Here is a 19,563-nt window from a genome sequence, read left to right on the forward strand (position 1 = left end):
ACATGTAATATCTGTACAATTTACCCGTTACACAGGAGAGAAATTATTAACTTTGTCAAGCTAGAATTTGCGTTCTGACCAACTTTGGCCGTCCAGAAGGACTTTTGTATTTATATGAGTTGAGGCCCGTCGAGGCATATGAAAATTGTACAAACACGAACCCAAGACCTCCCTCTACACCACACGAACTATCATAGATTCGTACAAATTTTGTAACTTAAAGAGTTATGGAACTCAAATTCTCAATATTGATAAAGTATGTAGGGGAGAGTCGGGTAGTATCGGACATCGGGTAATATCGGACAGTGAGTTTCTTTCATCTACCACACGATGATAGTACCTGATTGACATGGTTACGTTTCTGTGATGTCGCATAGAGAAACGTAACCATGTCATTCAGGTACTACCATATGGTTGTAGATGAAAAAAACGCACAATCCGATACTACCCGATGTCCGATACTACCCGACTCTCCCCTAACGTGTATTTTTTTAATCATGACGTCAAAAGTATAAATTTATGAACAAATACGATAGATTGTGAAAATACATAAATATACTGAACATCAGTTTATAGTAAAAGAAATTCACAACACACTTCTGCAAGACAAACCACAACTAGCCTACTTCAACCGACCGCATAAATTCAATTGATAAGACGGGAGTGACTGGCAATAAAGATTCCACAACTTTACGATGTTATCAAAGTCTTACGAAATGAATTTTAACAATATTTGTACAATTTAATACTCATATTACTACAGAATTGTTCTACATTGTTTTCTCATTGAAATAACTACCAGTGGCGATGAGTGGAGAATAGTCATGGATTATTCAATTAGTAAATCGATTTATTTTATTTTAGTAGGTTATTTTACAACACTTTATCAACATCTTGGGTTATTTAGCGTCTGAGTGAGATGAAGGTGATAATGCCGGTGAAATGAGTCCGGGGTCCAACACCGAAAGTTACCCAGCATTTGCTCATATTGGGTTGAGGGAAAACCCCGGAAAAAACCTCAACCAGGTAACTTGCCCCGACCGGGAATCGAACCCGGACCACCTGGTTTCGAGGCTAGACGCGCTAACCGTTACTCCACAGGTGTGGACAAGTAAATCGATTAATAATAATGATAAAGATGGCGATGATAATAATAATAATAATAATAATAATAATAATAATAATAATAATAATAATGCAGGCTACTGTAGAACTTACTCCATGGCACTGATATCTTACAGTTTCACAAATATGAATATACGGTAAATAAAAGAAATAGGTAGACTATAAAATAAATTAAATAAACATTGAAATACATACAAATAAGCAAACCAACTAGTATATCTCAGGTTGCAGGCAAGCCTTCGAGTCCCTCCTTCGTACAGCAGGAAAAAAAAAACAACAAAGTAGTGTGTTGATGTCAATCAATGTAGATATTTCTACATGCTTCCACAGATATCGATTTACCACGAAAATCGTCCGTAGCTGCATTTAGATTGGCAACAGGCCATGACTGTTTGGCCAAACACCTGCATAGAATTGGAATATATCAGTCCCCTAACTGCCCATTGTGCAACTCAAACCAAGAAATGGATTCGGAACACCTCATAATCTGTGCTTCAGTGGCTGGCCATGATAATATCTTTGAAAAATATTGGAGTGCAAGAGGTCAAATGACTTTACTGTCAAACGCCTGGCATTAGAAAACAACAACAATAGATATCGGACAAAGTTCATCATCATATGTTGTTAGAAAGTCAGAGTGGGAAATGAATCTAATTCTCGATTACTAATTCACCCAGACCACTAGTTTATTTTTTTATCTTTGCTTCAGTCTTATCCTGAACGCTGGTGAACACAGTGAATGTGTTCAACTGTTCAACTTGCCCCAAGAGAAGTCCGTCGTTCCTGTTAAACTCTGTGTCTTAAAAGTCTGAGATAAAAAACACTCCAGCAAACTGATAAAAATCAGAAATCGTGATGTAGTTAAGCTCAGTTAAAATGGTTTGAAAACACATCTTGGTTCTGTGGACACATTTGAAAACATTCAGGGGTCCACGGACCACAGGTTGGGAACCGCTGCCTTAATAAATTACGGCAGTCAGGAAGTCAGATACAGGCAGTACAGTTTCACCCGGAGGAAAGCTTCATCTTGAGATTAAGTAACATTTTTGAATATGAAACAAGTCTACATAGCTACATAACTTTCAAATCTATATAACGCTTTCAGGTCTGTTTGTATGTGGTGTGCAGTTGGCTCCATGGGGAAGGCCTTTTCTCCAAGTGTTCATCTAGAGACAGATTACTGTTCACAACGTGCTTTCACGAAGGTCAGTATCTGCACAATATTCAAGCTACACTGAGGGGGGTGCTTCAATATTGATCCATAGGTCTCGATTATTTATTTATTTATTTATTTATTTATTTAATTTTAAATTTTATTTTTAATTTTTAATTTTAATTTAGAATTTTAACTTTTTATTTAAAATTTTAGTTTTTAATTTTATTTTAAATTTAATTTAATTTAATTTTATTTTATTTTAATTTTATTTTATTTTATTTATAATTTAATTTTATTTTATTTTATTTATAATTTAATTTAATTTTTAATTTTTTAATTTTTTTTAATACTTTACACTTTAATTTCAATTAATTTTAATTTTATTTTATTTATTTATTTATTTAATTTTTAATTTTATTTTTAAATTTTAATGTTAAATTTTAATTTTAAATTTTAATGTTAAATTTTAATGTTAAATTTTAATTTTAAATTTTAATTTTAAATTTTAAATTTTAAATTTTAATTTTGAATTTTAATTTTAAATTTTATTTTAGATTTAATTTAATTTAATTTAATTTAATTTAATTTAATTTAATTTATTTATTTATTTAATTTTAAATTTTATTTTTAAATTTTAATTTTAAATTTTAATTTTTAATTTTAATTTTAAATTTTAATGTTAAATTTAAATTTTAAATTTTAATTTTGAATTTTAATTTTAAATTTTATTTTAGATTTAATTTAATTTAATTTTATTTTATTTTAATTTAATTTAATTTTATTTTATTTTATTTATAATTTAATTTTATTTTTTTATTTTTTATTTTTTTATTTTTAATTTTTTTAATTTTTTAATTTTTTTAATTTTTTAAATTTTAATTCTAATTTTAATTTATTTTAATTGTATTTATTTATTTATTTACTTAACTTATTTATTTATTCTGGTGTAGTTAAGACCATCAGGCCTTCTCTTCCACTACACCAGGAATACAAATACAATAGAAATAAACAAAAAAACACTATATACAAAGTAAAGCTACACAACAAATAGAGAGAGAGAGAGAGAAAAGCACTATAAACAAAGTAAAGCCACACAAAAATATACACAGGTTGCAATCACACAAACTTTAAGAGTCATTAAGTACGTATCATTAGTCTTTAGCTTCAATTTTAAAATATTTCAAATTTGGAAAACGGTTTGTAATTTTATTATAAAGTCTAGCGCCATGTTTAAGAGCTGCACTTGTATGGCATTTAGGCTCAATTAATGGGAAAGCAGACTTTTGTCTTCGAGTACGATATTCATGTCGATTAGATTTATGTTTTATTTGATTTCTTGTGGTAGTAAGTTAGTAAACTATATTTATAAATTTCTTCAATAGTTAATACTTTAAAATCTGTATCAATTAAATTTGTTGGGTAATCCACATTTTTCAATAGACAAGTTTTTATTATCCTTCTGCGTAATTAAGTTAATGAATTATAGCTGTCGCCAGCGTTTTTGGCGTGTGTCCTAGAGTATAGTGCCCAGTTTGAGAGCATGTTGCTAGTGCAGCTGAGAATGGTACCACTTCCTATACACGTCACATCAGCCATTTGTCAAACACAGTTGTCAGACTGATTGCTGCAAAGGTAGAACACTCGTACGTAACGTTCACATTACTTATTTCACACGCCAAAAACGGTGACGCGGACTGTAAGTACAGATGATGCTACTCCACACCAGTTTATAGTACCATATTGTATTAATGATTGTACTAAAGCTAAAAATATCATTCTCAATGCCTCCTTAGTGATAAAATATATATTTTATTTATTTTAAAATATCATCTCAAGAGAAATTAGCGAATATGAAATATATTTCAAGACGTTTTGTCATTTTCCTCTTTTTAAATGTATTTACATACGAGCATTTTCGTGGTATCGATGCTACGTCACCAGAGTATAATGTTCCAGATGGTGGGTGTGCTGGTGCCTGGGCTGTACCTGATGTGGCTGCCCCAGGCTCTGCTGGTGCTCTGGACCCTGACTGGCCTCCCCCCTCCAACTGCCCTCATAGTTCTCGCGCCGATGAGTTCAGAGGTCTGTCTTGTAGTGCTTAATGGACAAAGTCTTTTCTTGCATCCAAATAGATATAAACGCTTTTCAGCATCCATGACTCCGAAAAAGTGTTGGCTCCACATCGTCTGCCTGCGCTCTGTTTTCAGTGTACAAATTAACAAAGACTTGGATATTCAATTTTCGATTTTTTTTTTTCTGAAAGGCAAGACTACATATTCTGAACTTGAGTTTTGATGTTATAACATTACATAGTTGTTCAGTCCAAAAACAGGTTTGAACCTCACAAGTGACACCAACAAGGCACCACTCATGTGGCAACTAGGCCAGGAGATAATGGGGTAGGGTGGCCAGTTCCTTTCCCCCTCCATTGCATAAATCGCCGGTTAGCTACATATTACATTAATCTCATTACGCAATTAGTGGCAACACTGCTACCATTCTGCTCTCCTAGCGGTGACTAATGTAAGTTGCCAATATGAGATGGAGCGGTGCCTGGTATGTGATATTTGTAAGTTATAAGATAATAACCTCTTTATACCGTATATCTAGTGACTGCAATAAGACTGATATCTCTAACGCCCTAATGACAAACAATACAGACAAGAGCAGGACACACTCAAAGTTATGTTTGTTGTTTTTTATGGTTATGAAGGCATATTAATCACAGAGTCTGTTCCAATGCGAATGTGTTATAATATATAGAATAGACATGGTGAATTTTGTGTAATAATTCCGACCAACTCATCGAGCCAGCCCTTTAGAAGATATTTTAAAACGCTACAGATTTTATTGTACAATTGGTTACTATTTTCTATAATAAAAACGAAATTTCAACACAACATGGTGCAAAGCAACTCTGTTCTCGGGTTAGACCATATAAAACAGAGATTTAAACGAAAGTGTTGTTAGTTTTGCTACAAATGTTGCTAGTCAGTAGCGGTGCATCAATAAAACCACAAGAGCAACCTTGTTTCCGTTAATGCACGACTAGTTTAATTATTTAATATCCTATTGACGTAGCTATTAGGAATGTATAATCACAGCCTAGTATATACAGTCACGAAGTTCAATACGTAGTAAATATGCATCCATAGATAGTTGCTAACCACTAGGATCGCTACTATCGCCTCATTACAGACAATGCGAAATAGTACCGGCAGAGTCTATTGTTCCTAGCACCCTCACAACTCAAGCTTCGTGACTGTATATATTACAAGGCTTCCCAACCGGTGTGTCGCGGAATTTTGAAACTGAAAAATAAATTTTATGCTATCCAGAAAGTCTCTTTACAACGCATTTTTTTTTATTTACAACGAAGTCTTTGATATAGTACATTTTATTTTGAGACACACTGTACTAACTCGTTGGAAATACTCTACACGTGTCAGCATTTCCCACTATCGGAGTTTTTATTTTGTATGGGTGTGTGTACAGTGCTGCTACGGGAGTGCAGTTTGTGAATTGCTATACTTCAGAGCACTTTAGTTAGCTGTAAGTGTCATGCTAATGACATCCTAAAAGACAAACTGAAATAAAATAATTGGGATTTATCATTAATATAAATTTTGATCTTTTTTTCGATAGTGAGACGTTAGAATCACGATATTTATATTAAACCTATTAATTTTAACTAATGATTTCAAGTATTGTTCGGTTTTGGAACACAAAATATTTTATCACGAGCCGCCACTGTTGCTAGCATGAACGGCACTGTGTGTTTCAGGCATCAGCTGTTGTTCCAGTGATTGCCTGTCTGACTTGCGACGTCAAGATGAGGAGAGCTCTACTTGGAATTCTGAAGAAACCAACAACATCGGACACAAAGAAGGGGAAGAAGAAAATTATGCTCAAGGACATTAAATAATAATAATAATAATAATAATAATAATAATAATAATAATAATAATAATAATATATCATCCTATGACAAAATGGCAAAATGTCTTCTTCTAATGGCCTTCCTTTGGGATTCTCTACCTTATTTGTAATAAACAATGGTAAACGGTAAAATGTTGCAATACATCATTTTAAAGCAAGCCTCTGAAATCCGAAAACAGTGTCTCCTTAATAGCCTTTACTTACTTACTGGCTTTTAAGGAACCCGGAGGTTCATTGCCGCCCTCACATAAGCCCGCCATTGGTCCCTATCCTGTGCAAGATTAATCCAGTCTCTATCATCAAATCCCACCTCCCTCAAATCCACTTTAATATTATCTTCCCATCTACGTCTCGGCCTCCCAAAAGGTCTTTTTCCCTCCGGTCTCCCAACTAACACTCTATATGCATTTCTGGATTCGCCCATACGTGCTACATGCCCTGCCCATCTCAAACGTCTGGATTTAATGTTCCTAATTATGTCAGGTGAAGAATACAATGCGTGCAGTTCTGTGTTGTGTAACTTTCTCCATTCTCCTGTAACTTCATCCCTCTTAGCCCCAAATATTTTCCTAAGCACCTTATTCTCAAACACCCTTAATCTCTGTTCCTCTCTCAAAGTGAGAGTCCATACAGAACAACCGGTAATATAAGTGTTTCATAAATTCTAACTTTCAGATTTTTTGACAGCAGACTGGATGATAAAAGCTTCTCAACCGAATAATAACAGGCATTTCCCATATTTATTCTGTGTTTAATTTCCTCCCGAGTATCATTTATATTTGTTACTGTTGCTCCAAGATATTTGAACTTCTCCACCTCTTCAAAGGATAAATTTCCATTTCGTACAATATTCTGGTCACGAGACATAATCATATAAGTTACTTTGTCTTTTCGGGCTTTACTTCCAAACCTATCGCTTTACTTGCTTCCAGTAAAATTACACCGTCTTAGATGGCGTTGTTATTGTAATTTTGAAACTCATTTATCTCATTAAATATCAGTCCTATCAAAATTTTGCATGGAATAAAGCTTATCGGAAATTATTTTTACAGAAACTTTTGTAATGTAATATTTTTCACAAAAATCAATAATAAGCGAGATATTTCGATTTATTTAATTCAGGCCCCCTTATAACCCCCCTTTTAAATAAAATATTTTGAATGCCATAAAGCCTAAATTCTAAGTTACAACGAACTTAATTTATATTCCAATTTTCATATAAATCGGTTCAGCCATTATCGCGTGAAAAGGTAACAAACATACAGACAGACAGACATACAAACAAAAATGTCAAAAAAGCGATTTTCGGTCTCAGGGTGGTTAATTATATATGTTAGGACCAATTATTTTTGGAAAATCGAAAATTCCCAGAAAAATTTCGGCTACAGATTTATTATTAGTATAGATAACTTTATTGCGTATCATTGCTAAGTTTTATTCAGTGTAATGTGTCCATAAGTTCCGTTTACTTCTTGTTGCATAATATGTTGCAGAAATAATTACAAAACTATGCTATTTTAATGTGAAGAGAATTTTACATGCTAACATAATCTGTTCGCATCAACATTTTAAGTTTAGAATGGAAGCTATTTTGAGGTTTAATAAAAAAGAATTTATATTGTGATTTTAATTTAGCACATCTACCTTCCTTGATAAAGACAGAAAGTTTATCATACCACTCCTATGAAATTAGTGTACGTACAATTGTTACTTCGTCTCTTAGGTAGTAGATAAATACAATAATTCAGTACTCAATTGTAGTATTAAAATACAGACAAATTGAATGTCCGGGATATCATACATGACATTATGCTTAATTATAATGTATGATTGCGAATGTAGAAATATAAGTTGAATATAGTAAACATAACCTATAATTTCATATGAATGGCAAGGCATTGGAGATCACTAAATTTAGACAGAAAGGGGCAACTGGTACAGCAAACATAACCTATAATTTCAGCATATCTAAATATCCGTGCAGTGCAATTGAAAATTATTGAATCATGCATAAATGAATGTACAAGAATTTCGCAATATTTAATCGAAATAAAGGCAGGTATTACACATACGAACAACGTAATTTTGACAACAAAATAATATTACACCTTAACTCGCAAGTGAATTATGTCTGAAGTGTCTCCTAATCATTGTTTTAAATTTTATTAATGCAATTACACTACATTTTAGAGAAACATATGTTACTGTTTATGCATTCCAACTAATTTATATGGTTGAAACGCCGCCCTTCGTGATCGGGTTAAGCGAGTCACATGGTCTGCCTTACGGCCTATATTAGATCACGATGGCTGTGACACAGTCTATTGTTCCTAGTACACACAGCGCTCCAAGCGGCTAGCAACTATCGCGAGAAATGCAAAAAATCACCCCAAGCTTCGCGACTGTATATAGTAGACTGTGGTTACACCATCTACCGTAACCTTACCTGGCGGATAGTTTATGTTGAAGATTCCTGAAATATAAAGAAGACGTTAAGTGGCTGTGGTTAATCTATTAATGGACTAATTAAATTCAACTTAATTATAATTTATTAGACAACTTTTTATCTTTTCCTTTAAAGATTAATAACTTAAACAAAAGGTAGAATACCTTCAAGTTACATCTTTGGTACGACAGCAACACGTGTTACCTCCAACTTTAACATACTTCATGTTCCGAATTTCACAGCTGTATACCTACAGGTAAAACAAAGTTAATTAAATTTCCAGGATAAGAGACCAGCATATACTTTCAAACTTAAACATCGTTACAACTTTAAAAATACTGTGTAAACGAGAACAACAATGCAGAGTTAGAAACAACCACTGGAAGCTAGCTTCACTTATAAAACACAGTCATAGATGCCCACTGTATATAAATATGTAGATTGTTATAAAGAATAAAGTCACCAAAATTGTAAAATGTATTTCTCTTCAATATGAATTGTATAGTGAACTCCCTCTTTGCAGAGATCAAGGGAAGAACTTCATAGGCAACTCCACAGGCACGTTTTAACACAGCACAGCTCGTCCGTCTACACCAGTAAGTACAAAAATCCCATATTTCACGTGAGCAAGTACGAAATCTCGCTGTTCCGCGAGAATAAGTACAAAATCCTGCAAGAGCAACTAGAAAAGTCTTGCAGGGCAAGTGCAAAATCTCATCGTTTTGCAAGAGTCAGTACAAAATCCCGTCATTTGCGACCAAGCTGAAAGCTATACAAAACGTCTGTCCACGTCACTTAAGGCACAGCCACTGTTATGCCGCTGAAAACGCCGCACTGCCGTTCTGGTGCAATCCGCCCTTCTCGCTGGTCTTCCTCTTCATCAAGTGCCTCTGGAGAGCTGGAATGAAGAACAGCATGATGCCGCTAGCAGCTATCGTGACCCCCGCCACGTAGAACCCGGGATTGTAGGAACGCAGCGCGTCGTACAGCCAGCCTGGACACAAAGCACACCGGGGTCAGCGAATAGCGATCTTCATCCAAGTGAAATTATGAGGAGAAAATGAACATAGAAGAGGTCAATAAGACCAACCAGGGACGTAGCGGTGCCGAGGAGTCCAGTTGTCTGGTGACTTTTCTGCTTAGATGAACTGCAAGTTGTGGATTAGCGGTACTCTGTGGTCTGTTGAGCAATATAGGCTGGGTTGGGATAATTTTCGTATAAAATAGTACATTATGCAACGAGCCTATAATGATAGCAATTAAGATGCAAGTATGTTTGTTTATGAAACGAGCGCAAGCGAGTTTCATAATTTTCATACGAGCGTCTTAATTACCATTATAGGCGAGTTTCATACGACTTTTTATGCTCGACCATATTTCTAAATTGAAATTATTCAGAAATATGCATTTTATTTGTATCTGACAGAAGATCGGAAGTGACCTTGTGCATAGTCGTGTGAGATGTGTGCAGACGCGAAAGTATTGATTTTTTCCGAGGAACAATAATGTCATTGACCTTGATGTAATGCAGAGAATGTATAACCTGGAAATTGATTTAGAATTGAAAAACGAGATGACAAATTGAATTTATTTCAGTATTATTTACAATTAACGCTAATTATTATAGTAACAGAACATAACCTTCTGCGACAGTATTGGATTTCCAGCCTCCGTGACGTTTCCCTCGTCTTTCGATTGCATATCCGAGAATAATCGAAAACCTGAACTTCAATGAATAGGTGTACTTTAATGACATGCATTAAAGGACTGCTACCAGGTGTATAATTACTACATTTCGGCATGGTCGAGCATAAACATCATTTTTAAGTTTAGATACCCATAGCATGGATGAATATATAATAGGATGCGAAACTTACTGAGTTTCCCGTAACACATACTAGAGGCGCTGTTGTAGAAATTGATCTTGCTGCCATCTGTTTGAGGGAGGGGCGTTATTACATCTAGCAGCGCACCAAGTAGCGAAAAGAATAATTACTCCATGCATTTAGCAGCGCACCTGGTGACGAAAATGTTAAACTGTGCAGAAAGTATTCCCTCCCTCCCTCATCGATATTCAAAACTAACCCAATTTAAAATAAAACATTTACATTTTTATTCCTCACAGCATCTTCTACTGAAAATTCTTACCGGAGCCAACAGGAAGATAAAAGAGACGATCTATTTTACACTACCCAATTAAAATATAACCAGACAGAGACAAAAACTAAAGCAAAAGGTTAGATAATTGGGATTGTATTCTTTGGGTATTTATTGTACAGCGCAATGGAAAAGTCTGCAAGAACTACTTAGATAGTTCAATTTATTATATTACTATTACTTTACAATACATTCAGCAACACTATTTTACAACGTCCATAAACATCACTGTTTAACATGCACTGCTTATACACACGTAGTATCACTTTATGTTCACTTATTAGCAAGTTTCTGTCTGCCATCTTGTCTCCTCGAGCAATACCTCGAACGGATAAATAGAGAACACTGAGTAACTTACCCAACACGTAGTTCTAATGTTCACCACCTATGACGTTGGGCGCTGATAATCTTATTTCAGCCCCCCGCCGCCAGATGGTCCTGACCGCAGTTTCGCATCCTATTATATATTTATCCATCCCCATAGCCTATTACACTTTTACTATGTCATAGTACTTTCGACCAATAAAACACTACGGAACAACGTGTTTCAACCAATCATGGCTGTTTTTCCTATAATTTTTATCACCTCTCTAGAATTTTTTATCACCTCCCTACATTTGTTTCTTTGTCAACATTGTACTTTCAATAATTGTATTGTCGGACCATCGGATCTATGCCCTCCGTAAGATATGCAAACTGAACCCTAATTCCGTCTCAGCCTCGGTAATTCATATCTCTCCCTGCATTCCTATCTCTCTCTTTTCTATCTCTCTCCCTTTCTGTCCCCCACTACTCACAAATTTGGCCTTCTTGCGGGACAGTTTACAATATTTGCACTTGCAGTCCAGTGTTGTCAACTCAACATGAATACTGCAGCACGGAGTGGCGAAAGAAATATTATTAAGCAAGTACGTAATAGCATTTTGCGATGAAGAGAAACAAACAGGTCAATATCTGTTTCCTATAAATCAGGCAACGAAAGGAGCAACTGATATCACAGGTGAGGCTTATTTTACTTCAATTGATGATGTATGATTATGATTATTGATACTAATAATACAACATTTAATGTAATTTATATAGGTAGGTCAGAACTCCTAATAAAGAAAATCTGTGCAGGAGATGAAAAGCTAGAATCACCAGAGAAGAACAGACCAAGGGAACTTTTAATTATTGTAGATGATATGAACCGAAGAAAGATACAAGAATTTTATACCGTTCAGAAAGAAGTTTCAACATTGAAGAAATTACTGAAGCTTGCGAGAGAAGCAATAATTTCCAAGGTTGGAGAGCAACACTACGGAAAGTGATTCGAGACATGGGATTTAGGTTTAAAAAATGTAGAAATACAAGATGTATTTTGATTGAAAGAAATTATATTGTAGCATGGAGGACCAGTTATTTATGGCACCGTTTGACGGAAGTTTGGCAACATCCCTATTCGGCAAGGTTCGTGGCCTGCTGTTTGACGTGGTGGGAGGAAAGCTGGTGGAATGGAGTGAGTACAGGCGTTAACTTTTCCAAGAACGACGACAGCGCTGAAGGGGCGCAGATCCGATGGTCCGACAATTACTTTTAAAATGATTCATGTTTATTTCATCATCCCTAATTAAAACTTTTCTACCATTTATCTTGTTTATATTATTTCGGTTATGTCTTCTGCTGTATGAGATTATGGATAGTCACGTATCAGAGATTGTTTAACAAATATTGATAATTGAAGTGGAATGCAACTGTTTTAATAAAAATGAAACTGAATCAACGAAGCCTTCTTGACTAATATCGTCCATAGAGTTCAATGAAGATTGTACAGTTGGCACTACTGGTAACAAGAGAACAGCTAATCATAACACACTACTGCCATCTAGCGAAATATTTGTAATGATGAAATGGTACAATAATACATTTTCAAAACAGTTTAGTATTTTAGTAAGTCAATATTTTATTTTATTGGAGTACTTTATTTCTTCTAATCTTTGTATGCTTTCTTCTAATCGTGTAATAGTCTTTGCTTTGAAAGTGATGTGTCATTTCATACATTGGTGAATAAAGCTTTTTTTTTTTTTTACCAGGCAGTATCAGTGTCAACAACACAAATTTTTAACACTCCTTGATAGACAATTGTGAAATAGACAGTATACTTCCTGATTACACAACTTTTAACACTATATCACTTCGGAATATGTATTATATGTCTTTGTCGTGTTAAATTCTATCGTACCTGGTTAACATGTTTCGGCCTGTTATTGACCTTCATCAGAACTGGTTGTTGCTGGTCTTGGCGCCTTTTGTTTTGTTTCCTGTTGGGGTGTGTTTGTATAGTGTAATGTGGAGTCAAAGAGTGTGTGTGTTCTGAAATTGAGTTGTGTTGAGAATTTCATTTGCATTTGTTTTTGTGTGTCTGTATATTTCATATTGTTCTAGTGTGTTTAGTTTCTGGCTTTTTGGTTGGATGTGCAGTATTTCCATGTCTGTGTTGATGTCTCTGTGGGTGTGGTTAGAATTTGTGATGTGTTCTGCATATGTGGAGGTGTTTTGTAATTTTGTTATGGCTGTGATGTGTTCTTTGTAACGTGTTTGAAATGATCTGCCTGTCTGTCCTATGTAGAAGTTGTTGCAGGTGTTACATTTGAGTTTGTATACACCTGTGTGGTTGTATTTGTTTGTTTGTGTGTTGAGATGTTTTTGTAAAGTGTTATTTGTTCTGTATGCGATGTTGTAATTTAATTTCTTGAATGAGGTTGCAATTTTATGTGTGTTTTTGTTTTCGTATGTTAGTGTGATGTATTTTTTGTGTTCTTGTGTTTGTGTTGTATTCTTCTGTTTTTTGTGGTTTTGTTTTGCCTTACATATTATGTTGTCTATTATTTTGGGGTTGTATCAGTTTTCTTGTGCTATGTATTTGATTGTGTTTAGCTCTTCGTTGTAATCCTGTTGGTTCATTGGTATGTTGAGTAGTCTGTGTACCATTGTTCGGAATGCAGCTTGTTTGTGTTGTGTGGGGTGGTTGGATGTGTTGTGTATGTGTGTTGTTTAACACGTGAAAGACATATCATACATATTCCGAAATAGACAGTACATATTAAACTGGCATGTGTTTGAAGATTAGGTAAAGTTTTAATCAATAAATTGTAACTTATATCCAAATTACCCCAATATACCCAACCAAATTACTCAGATCCCCCATCCCTATTACAATAGCATTGATATCTGGTTAGGTGTAACACAAACCAGGCTATGAGAACAACTACAGAAGCTATAAAAACATTCCAGCTGTAGAATCATAACAGAAAATATTCCACTGCATTCGGAAATATTTTTTTAGTAGGTTATTTTACGACGCTTTATCAACATCAGGTTATTTAGCGTCTGAATGAGATGAAGGTGATAATGCCGGTGAAATGAGTCCGGGGTCCAGCACCGAAAGTTACCCAGTATTTGCTCATATTGGGTTGAGGGAAAACCCCGGAAAAACCTCAATCCAGGTAATTTCCCCCGACCGTGAATCGAACCCGGGGCACCTGGTTTCGCGCCTAGACGCGCTAAACATTCGGAAATAATAAGATAGCATCATACAGTAAGAAGAGATAATTAGATATCCTTCAGCAAATTCTTGGACTGGTAAACTAACATAAATAAAGAAGACTCAAGACACAAAAGGGTTTGGTCCAATACATGGATGAAATAAGAAGCTACTATATCCAAGAAACAAAACTGGAACAAAATTTACCCATGAAATACCCTCTGGACTTTATCATCTCTGAATTCAGATTAAATCTACTACAGGAGAAAGTTAAGAAAGAAGAATGTAATGAATAAATTCTAAAGTGTCAGGCAACATCGTTGAAGTAAGGTCTCTACCTCTATACAGGGTGCAAATTAAGATTTCTGATGAGGGGGGAGGTATAAAATCCCAGATAGAGAATATATAAAATTATTATTATTATTATTATTATTATTATTATTATTATTATTATCATCATCATAATCATTATTATGTGAAAATAATAATTATAATACGGATAAAATCATATTAATAATAATTAATGAAGTTAATGAGGTTAAATAGTTAGGTATAATTATTGATAATCATTTAAAATGGAATAATCATATTCACTATATTTGTAATAAGTTACGTAAAACATTATGTTACTTTGTTATTCTAAGAAATATTTTGTCAATTAACTGTTTACGTGTAATTTATTTAGCATTATTTCAATCTATATTTATGTATGGTATCATAGGTTGGGGTGGAACTTATGAATCCAACCTTTATCCGTTAATTTCACTACAGAAAAAAGTATTAAAAACTTGTTTAAAAAAAAAACAGAAAGATTACCCAACTGAATTGTTGTTCAAATACCTCAAAGTTTTGAATATTAAACAAATGTATTATTTTATTTTATTAAAATATTTTCATAGAAATTTTAATAACTTTGAAAGGTATACGAGGCCTGTCTAAAAAGTATCCGACCTTAAATTTTCCCGCGCAAAGTAGTGATTCTAAGGCGGCGCCACTGTGCACGGTGGAAGGAGGAACCGTAATGCGCATGCTTGAATTTTTTCACCGCATTCGCTTGTGCCAGTCACTGGCTGGTGGTCGCCAAGTAAGGTGCTGTTCTAAGTGTTTGTCGGATTTAGTTTTCTCGCAAGATGACTGAACGAATTGAGCAAAGATACTGCATCAAATTTTGTCAAAAGTTTGGTGATTCTCAAAGTCAAACAATTCGTAAGATTCAGCAGGTGTTTGGGGAAGATGCGAGGGGTGTAACACAAATTAAGGAGTGGTTCAACCGATTCAAAGATGGCCGCACATCAATGGATAGTGAGCAGCGTTGTGGCAGGCCCCAAACTGCTCGGAGTGCAGCTGTTGTTGAGAGGGTGCGAAATTTGGTGATGGCAGATCGTCGTTTGACCGTGCGGGAGATTGCCGAAGAGGTTGGAGTGAGTAAAGATTCTGCACATGCAATTTTGCGTGATGATTTGAACATGAACCGAATGGCTGCGAAATTCGTGCCCAAGTTGTTGTCCCCAGAACAAAAAGACCTCCGTCGTGACGTTGCACAGGACCTTCTGGACGCCGCCAACACTGATTCTGGGTTTCTGAACACCGTGATAACTGGAGATGAGTCATGGGTGTACGGGTACGACTCAGAAACAAAAAGACAGTCGTCGCAATGGAAGCATCCCGAGTCTCCAAGGCCGAAGAAAGCGCGGCAGGTGCGAAGCAAAATCAAGGTGATGCTGACTGTTTTCTTGATATCCGTGGAATTGTGCATCACGAATATGCACCGGAAGGACAAACTGTGACAAAGGAGTACTATCAAGATGTTCTCCGGCGACTCCGTGATGCAGTTCGGCGCAAAAGACCAGACATGTGGACGGCGAACAACTGGCTCTTGCATCACGACAACGCCCCCGCACATTCATCCCAATTGATCCACACTTTCTTGCCCAAACATGGAATTACAACCGTTCGCCAACCTCCCTACTCACCAGACCTGGCTCCTTGCGACTTCTGGTTGTTTCCAAAATTGAAGACACCACTGAAAGGATCCCGTTTTGAGAGTAGAGAAGAGATAATGCGGAACGCGACGACGGAGCTGAACACCATTCCAAAAGAAGACTTCCAGAGGTGTTTCCGGCAGTGGAAGGATCAGTGGGCTAAGTGTGTGCAAGCACAAGGGGCCTACTTTGAAGGGGATAAGGGTCCCAACCCCGTCAGGTATTTGAAATATTTTTTCTGGCTAAAGGTCGGATATTTTTTAGACAGGATTCGTATACATAAATATAGAACTAAAAATATGAATTCTCTGCGTTTGTCTGAACCAAAATGTAAAACCAATGCAGCTTTTTATCATAGCATGAGTCAAGGTCCCAGATTATTAAACAAAGTATATTCCAATAATATTTCAACTACGAATCCTCTCCAAATTAATAAAAAATAAAAAAATAAAAAAAAATTGTATTGGATTTATAGTTTGGGTTTAAACATATTAAACACTATTTAATCTGTATTCACTCTCAATTTTAATTTTATTTTTGTCTGTATTGGAATCCCCTCCTGAGCTCGAGTCTTACTCATTCAGCAGTGGCTAGTTTATCTTTCATTGTATTTATCAACTTGTATTCATTTCAAACTTACTAGCAATAAAATAAATAAAATATAATAGTGATGATAACAACAACGATACCTGCAATGGGAGGGCCGAGGAAGGACGCGATGCCCTGGAATAGCAGCAACAGACCGAAGGCGTTGGTGAGCCGGTCCAGGCCCAGCAGGTCCACCAGGATGACGGAGGTGAGCCCCACGTAGGCGCCGATCGTGAAGCCGTACACGGAGGCGTACACCACGAAGGAATAGAAGTCGTGGCACAGGGCGCTGAGGGCCGTCGCTGTGAAGGAACATCATGACACTCGTTAACAGCAGTGGGGCTGGGGAGGACTTCAGAAAGTGGGACAGCGTGCGTGCGTGAGTCAGCCAGGTAGCAGATACAGCTATAGTCGCGACGCTGTTATTCCCGGCGTGACTCCTCCTCTTTGCTTACGTCTTAGGAAATGAAGGCTCTATAAAGTCTAGGTAGGTAGTATCGTTCGCCATTTTTGTTCTTTCGTTGCCGAGCTACCATACGAGGGATCTATTTGCCACACCGTTAAACATTATCATGTCGTAGCTCCTATGATAATAAATCAAACGCATTGTAGTTCAGCAAATAATTGAGCGGCAAATAACGTCCTCGTGTGCTTTTTGCGAACGCCAACGAAAGAGCCAAAATGGCGGGCGATAATATTAAGTATTTATCGAGCCTTAAGAAATGAATAACGTCTTCTTCAGCGAATCACAAGACGCACACGTTCAAATGTAGCCGACCTGCAACGCGATTGGCTGCCGGAAATTAGAGCGACGGGACTATAACATAGAAACCACTGAAGTAGCCAGTGTTCCAACTGATAAAAATGTAGACAGGGAATTTGTAGTTAACACAATAATGCTTTTTAAAGGTTTTATATCACACAAATTCTGTTTTAGAGTTCATTCTTGTAGAGTTATGTTCATTGTTGTTGCTGTTATTATTATTATTACTTACTTACTGGCTTTTAAGGAACCCGAAGGTTCATTGCCGCCCTAACATAAGCCCGCCAGCGGTCCCTATCCTGTGCAAGATTAATCCAGTCTCTATCATCATATCCCACCTCCCTCAAATCCATTTTAATATTATCCTCCCATCTACGTCTCGGCCTCCCCAAAGGTCTTTTTCCCTCCGACCTCCCAACTAACACTCTATATGAATTTCTGGATTCGCCCATACGTGCTACATGCCTTGTCCATCTCAAACGTCTGGATTTAATGTTCCTAATTATGTCAGGTGAAGAATACAATGCGTGCAGTTCTGTGTTGTGTAACTTTCTCCATTCTCCTGTAGCTTCATCCCTCTTAGCCCCAAATATTTTCCTTAGCACCTTATTCTCAAACACCCTTAACCTATGTTCCTCTCTCAAAGTGAGAGTCCAAGTTTCACAACCATACAGAACAACCGGTAATATAACTGTTTTATAAATTCTAACTTTCAGATTTTTGGACAGCAGACTTGATGATAAGAGCTTCTCAACTGAATAATAACAGGCATTTCCCATATTTATTCTGCGTTTAATTTCCTCCCGAGTGTCATTTAGATTTGTTACTGTTGCTCCAAGATATTTGAATTTTTCCACCTCTTCGAAGGATAAATCTCCAATTTTTATATTTCCATTTCGTACAATATTCTGGTCACGAGACATAATCGTATACTTTGTCTTTTCGGGATTTACTTCCAAACCGATCGCTCTACTTGCTTCCAGTAAAATTCCCGTGTTTTCCCTAATCGTTTGTGTATTTTCTCCTAACATATTCACGTCATCCGCATAGACAAGAAGCTGATGTAACCCGTTCAATTCCAAACCCTGCCTGTTATCCTGGACTTTCCTAATGGCATATTCTAGAGCGAAGTTAAAAAGTAAAGGTGATAGTGCATCTCCCTGCTTTAGCCCGCAGTGAATTGGAAAAGCATCAGATAGAAACTGACCTATACGGACTCTGCTGTATGTTTCACTAAGACACATTTTAATTAATCGAACTAGTTTCTTGGGAATACCAAATTCAATAAGAATATCATATAATACTTCCCTCTTAACCGAGTCATATGCCTTTTTGAAATCTATGAATAACTGATGTACTGTACCCTTATACTCCCATTTTTTCTCCATTATCTGCCGAATACAAAAAATCTGATCAATAGTCGATCTATTACGCCGAAAACCGCACTGATGATCCCCAATAATTTCATCTACGTACGGAGTTAATCTCCTCAAAAGAATATTGGACAAAATTTTGTACGACGTCAACAAAAGTGATATCCTCGAAAGTTACCACAGTTGGTTTTGTCCCCCTTCTTAAAAATAGGTACAATTATGGACTCCTTCCATTGTTCTGGTACAATTTCCTTTTCCCAAATAGCAAGTACAAGTTTATAAATTTCGCTATATAATGCACTCCCACCCTCTTGTATTAATTCTGCTGGAATTTGATCGATACCTGGAGACTTGTACTTTTTCAGATTTTCTATCGCAATTTCGACTTCTGAAAGCGTGGGTTCGGGTATAAATGGCTCAGCAGTTTGTATTTCAATTTCGTCCCGATCATTTCTATTTGGCCTATGTACATTTAGTAGTTGCGCAAAATAGTTTTTCCATCTGTTTAGGA

At 36.0% G+C, this 19,563-nt stretch overlaps 2 protein-coding genes across 4 annotated transcripts in view; one reads left to right on the forward strand and one right to left on the reverse strand.

Moving 5' to 3' along the window:
- LOC138704416 (visual pigment-like receptor peropsin) overlaps positions 1 to 6,352 on the forward strand; it is a 30,855-nt gene extending 24,503 nt beyond the window's left edge. Inside the window, exons 7-9 of the mRNA XM_069832270.1 lie at positions 2,231 to 2,330; positions 4,238 to 4,363; positions 6,066 to 6,352. Coding sequence (XP_069688371.1) covers positions 2,231 to 2,330; positions 4,238 to 4,363; positions 6,066 to 6,206 — 367 coding nt within the window. The 3' untranslated portion in view covers positions 6,207 to 6,352. The remainder of the gene's footprint in view (positions 1 to 2,230; positions 2,331 to 4,237; positions 4,364 to 6,065) is intronic.
- Positions 6,353 to 8,751: 2,399 nt separating this feature from the next.
- Mct1 (Monocarboxylate transporter 1) overlaps positions 8,752 to 19,563 on the reverse strand; it is a 238,980-nt gene continuing 228,168 nt past the window's right edge. For all 3 annotated transcript variants that reach the window (XM_069832268.1, XM_069832267.1, XM_069832266.1), the window contains 2 exons: positions 17,018 to 17,218; positions 8,752 to 9,660 (listed from right to left, as the gene is read on the reverse strand). In XM_069832268.1, the coding sequence (XP_069688369.1) occupies positions 9,479 to 9,660; positions 17,018 to 17,218 (383 nt within the window). In that variant the 3' untranslated portion in view covers positions 8,752 to 9,478. The remainder of the gene's footprint in view (positions 9,661 to 17,017; positions 17,219 to 19,563) is intronic.

This window comes from Periplaneta americana, chromosome 8 (genome assembly GCF_040183065.1).
Source record: "Periplaneta americana isolate PAMFEO1 chromosome 8, P.americana_PAMFEO1_priV1, whole genome shotgun sequence".
In the NCBI taxonomy this organism is placed as follows: Eukaryota; Metazoa; Arthropoda; class Insecta; order Blattodea; family Blattidae; genus Periplaneta; species Periplaneta americana.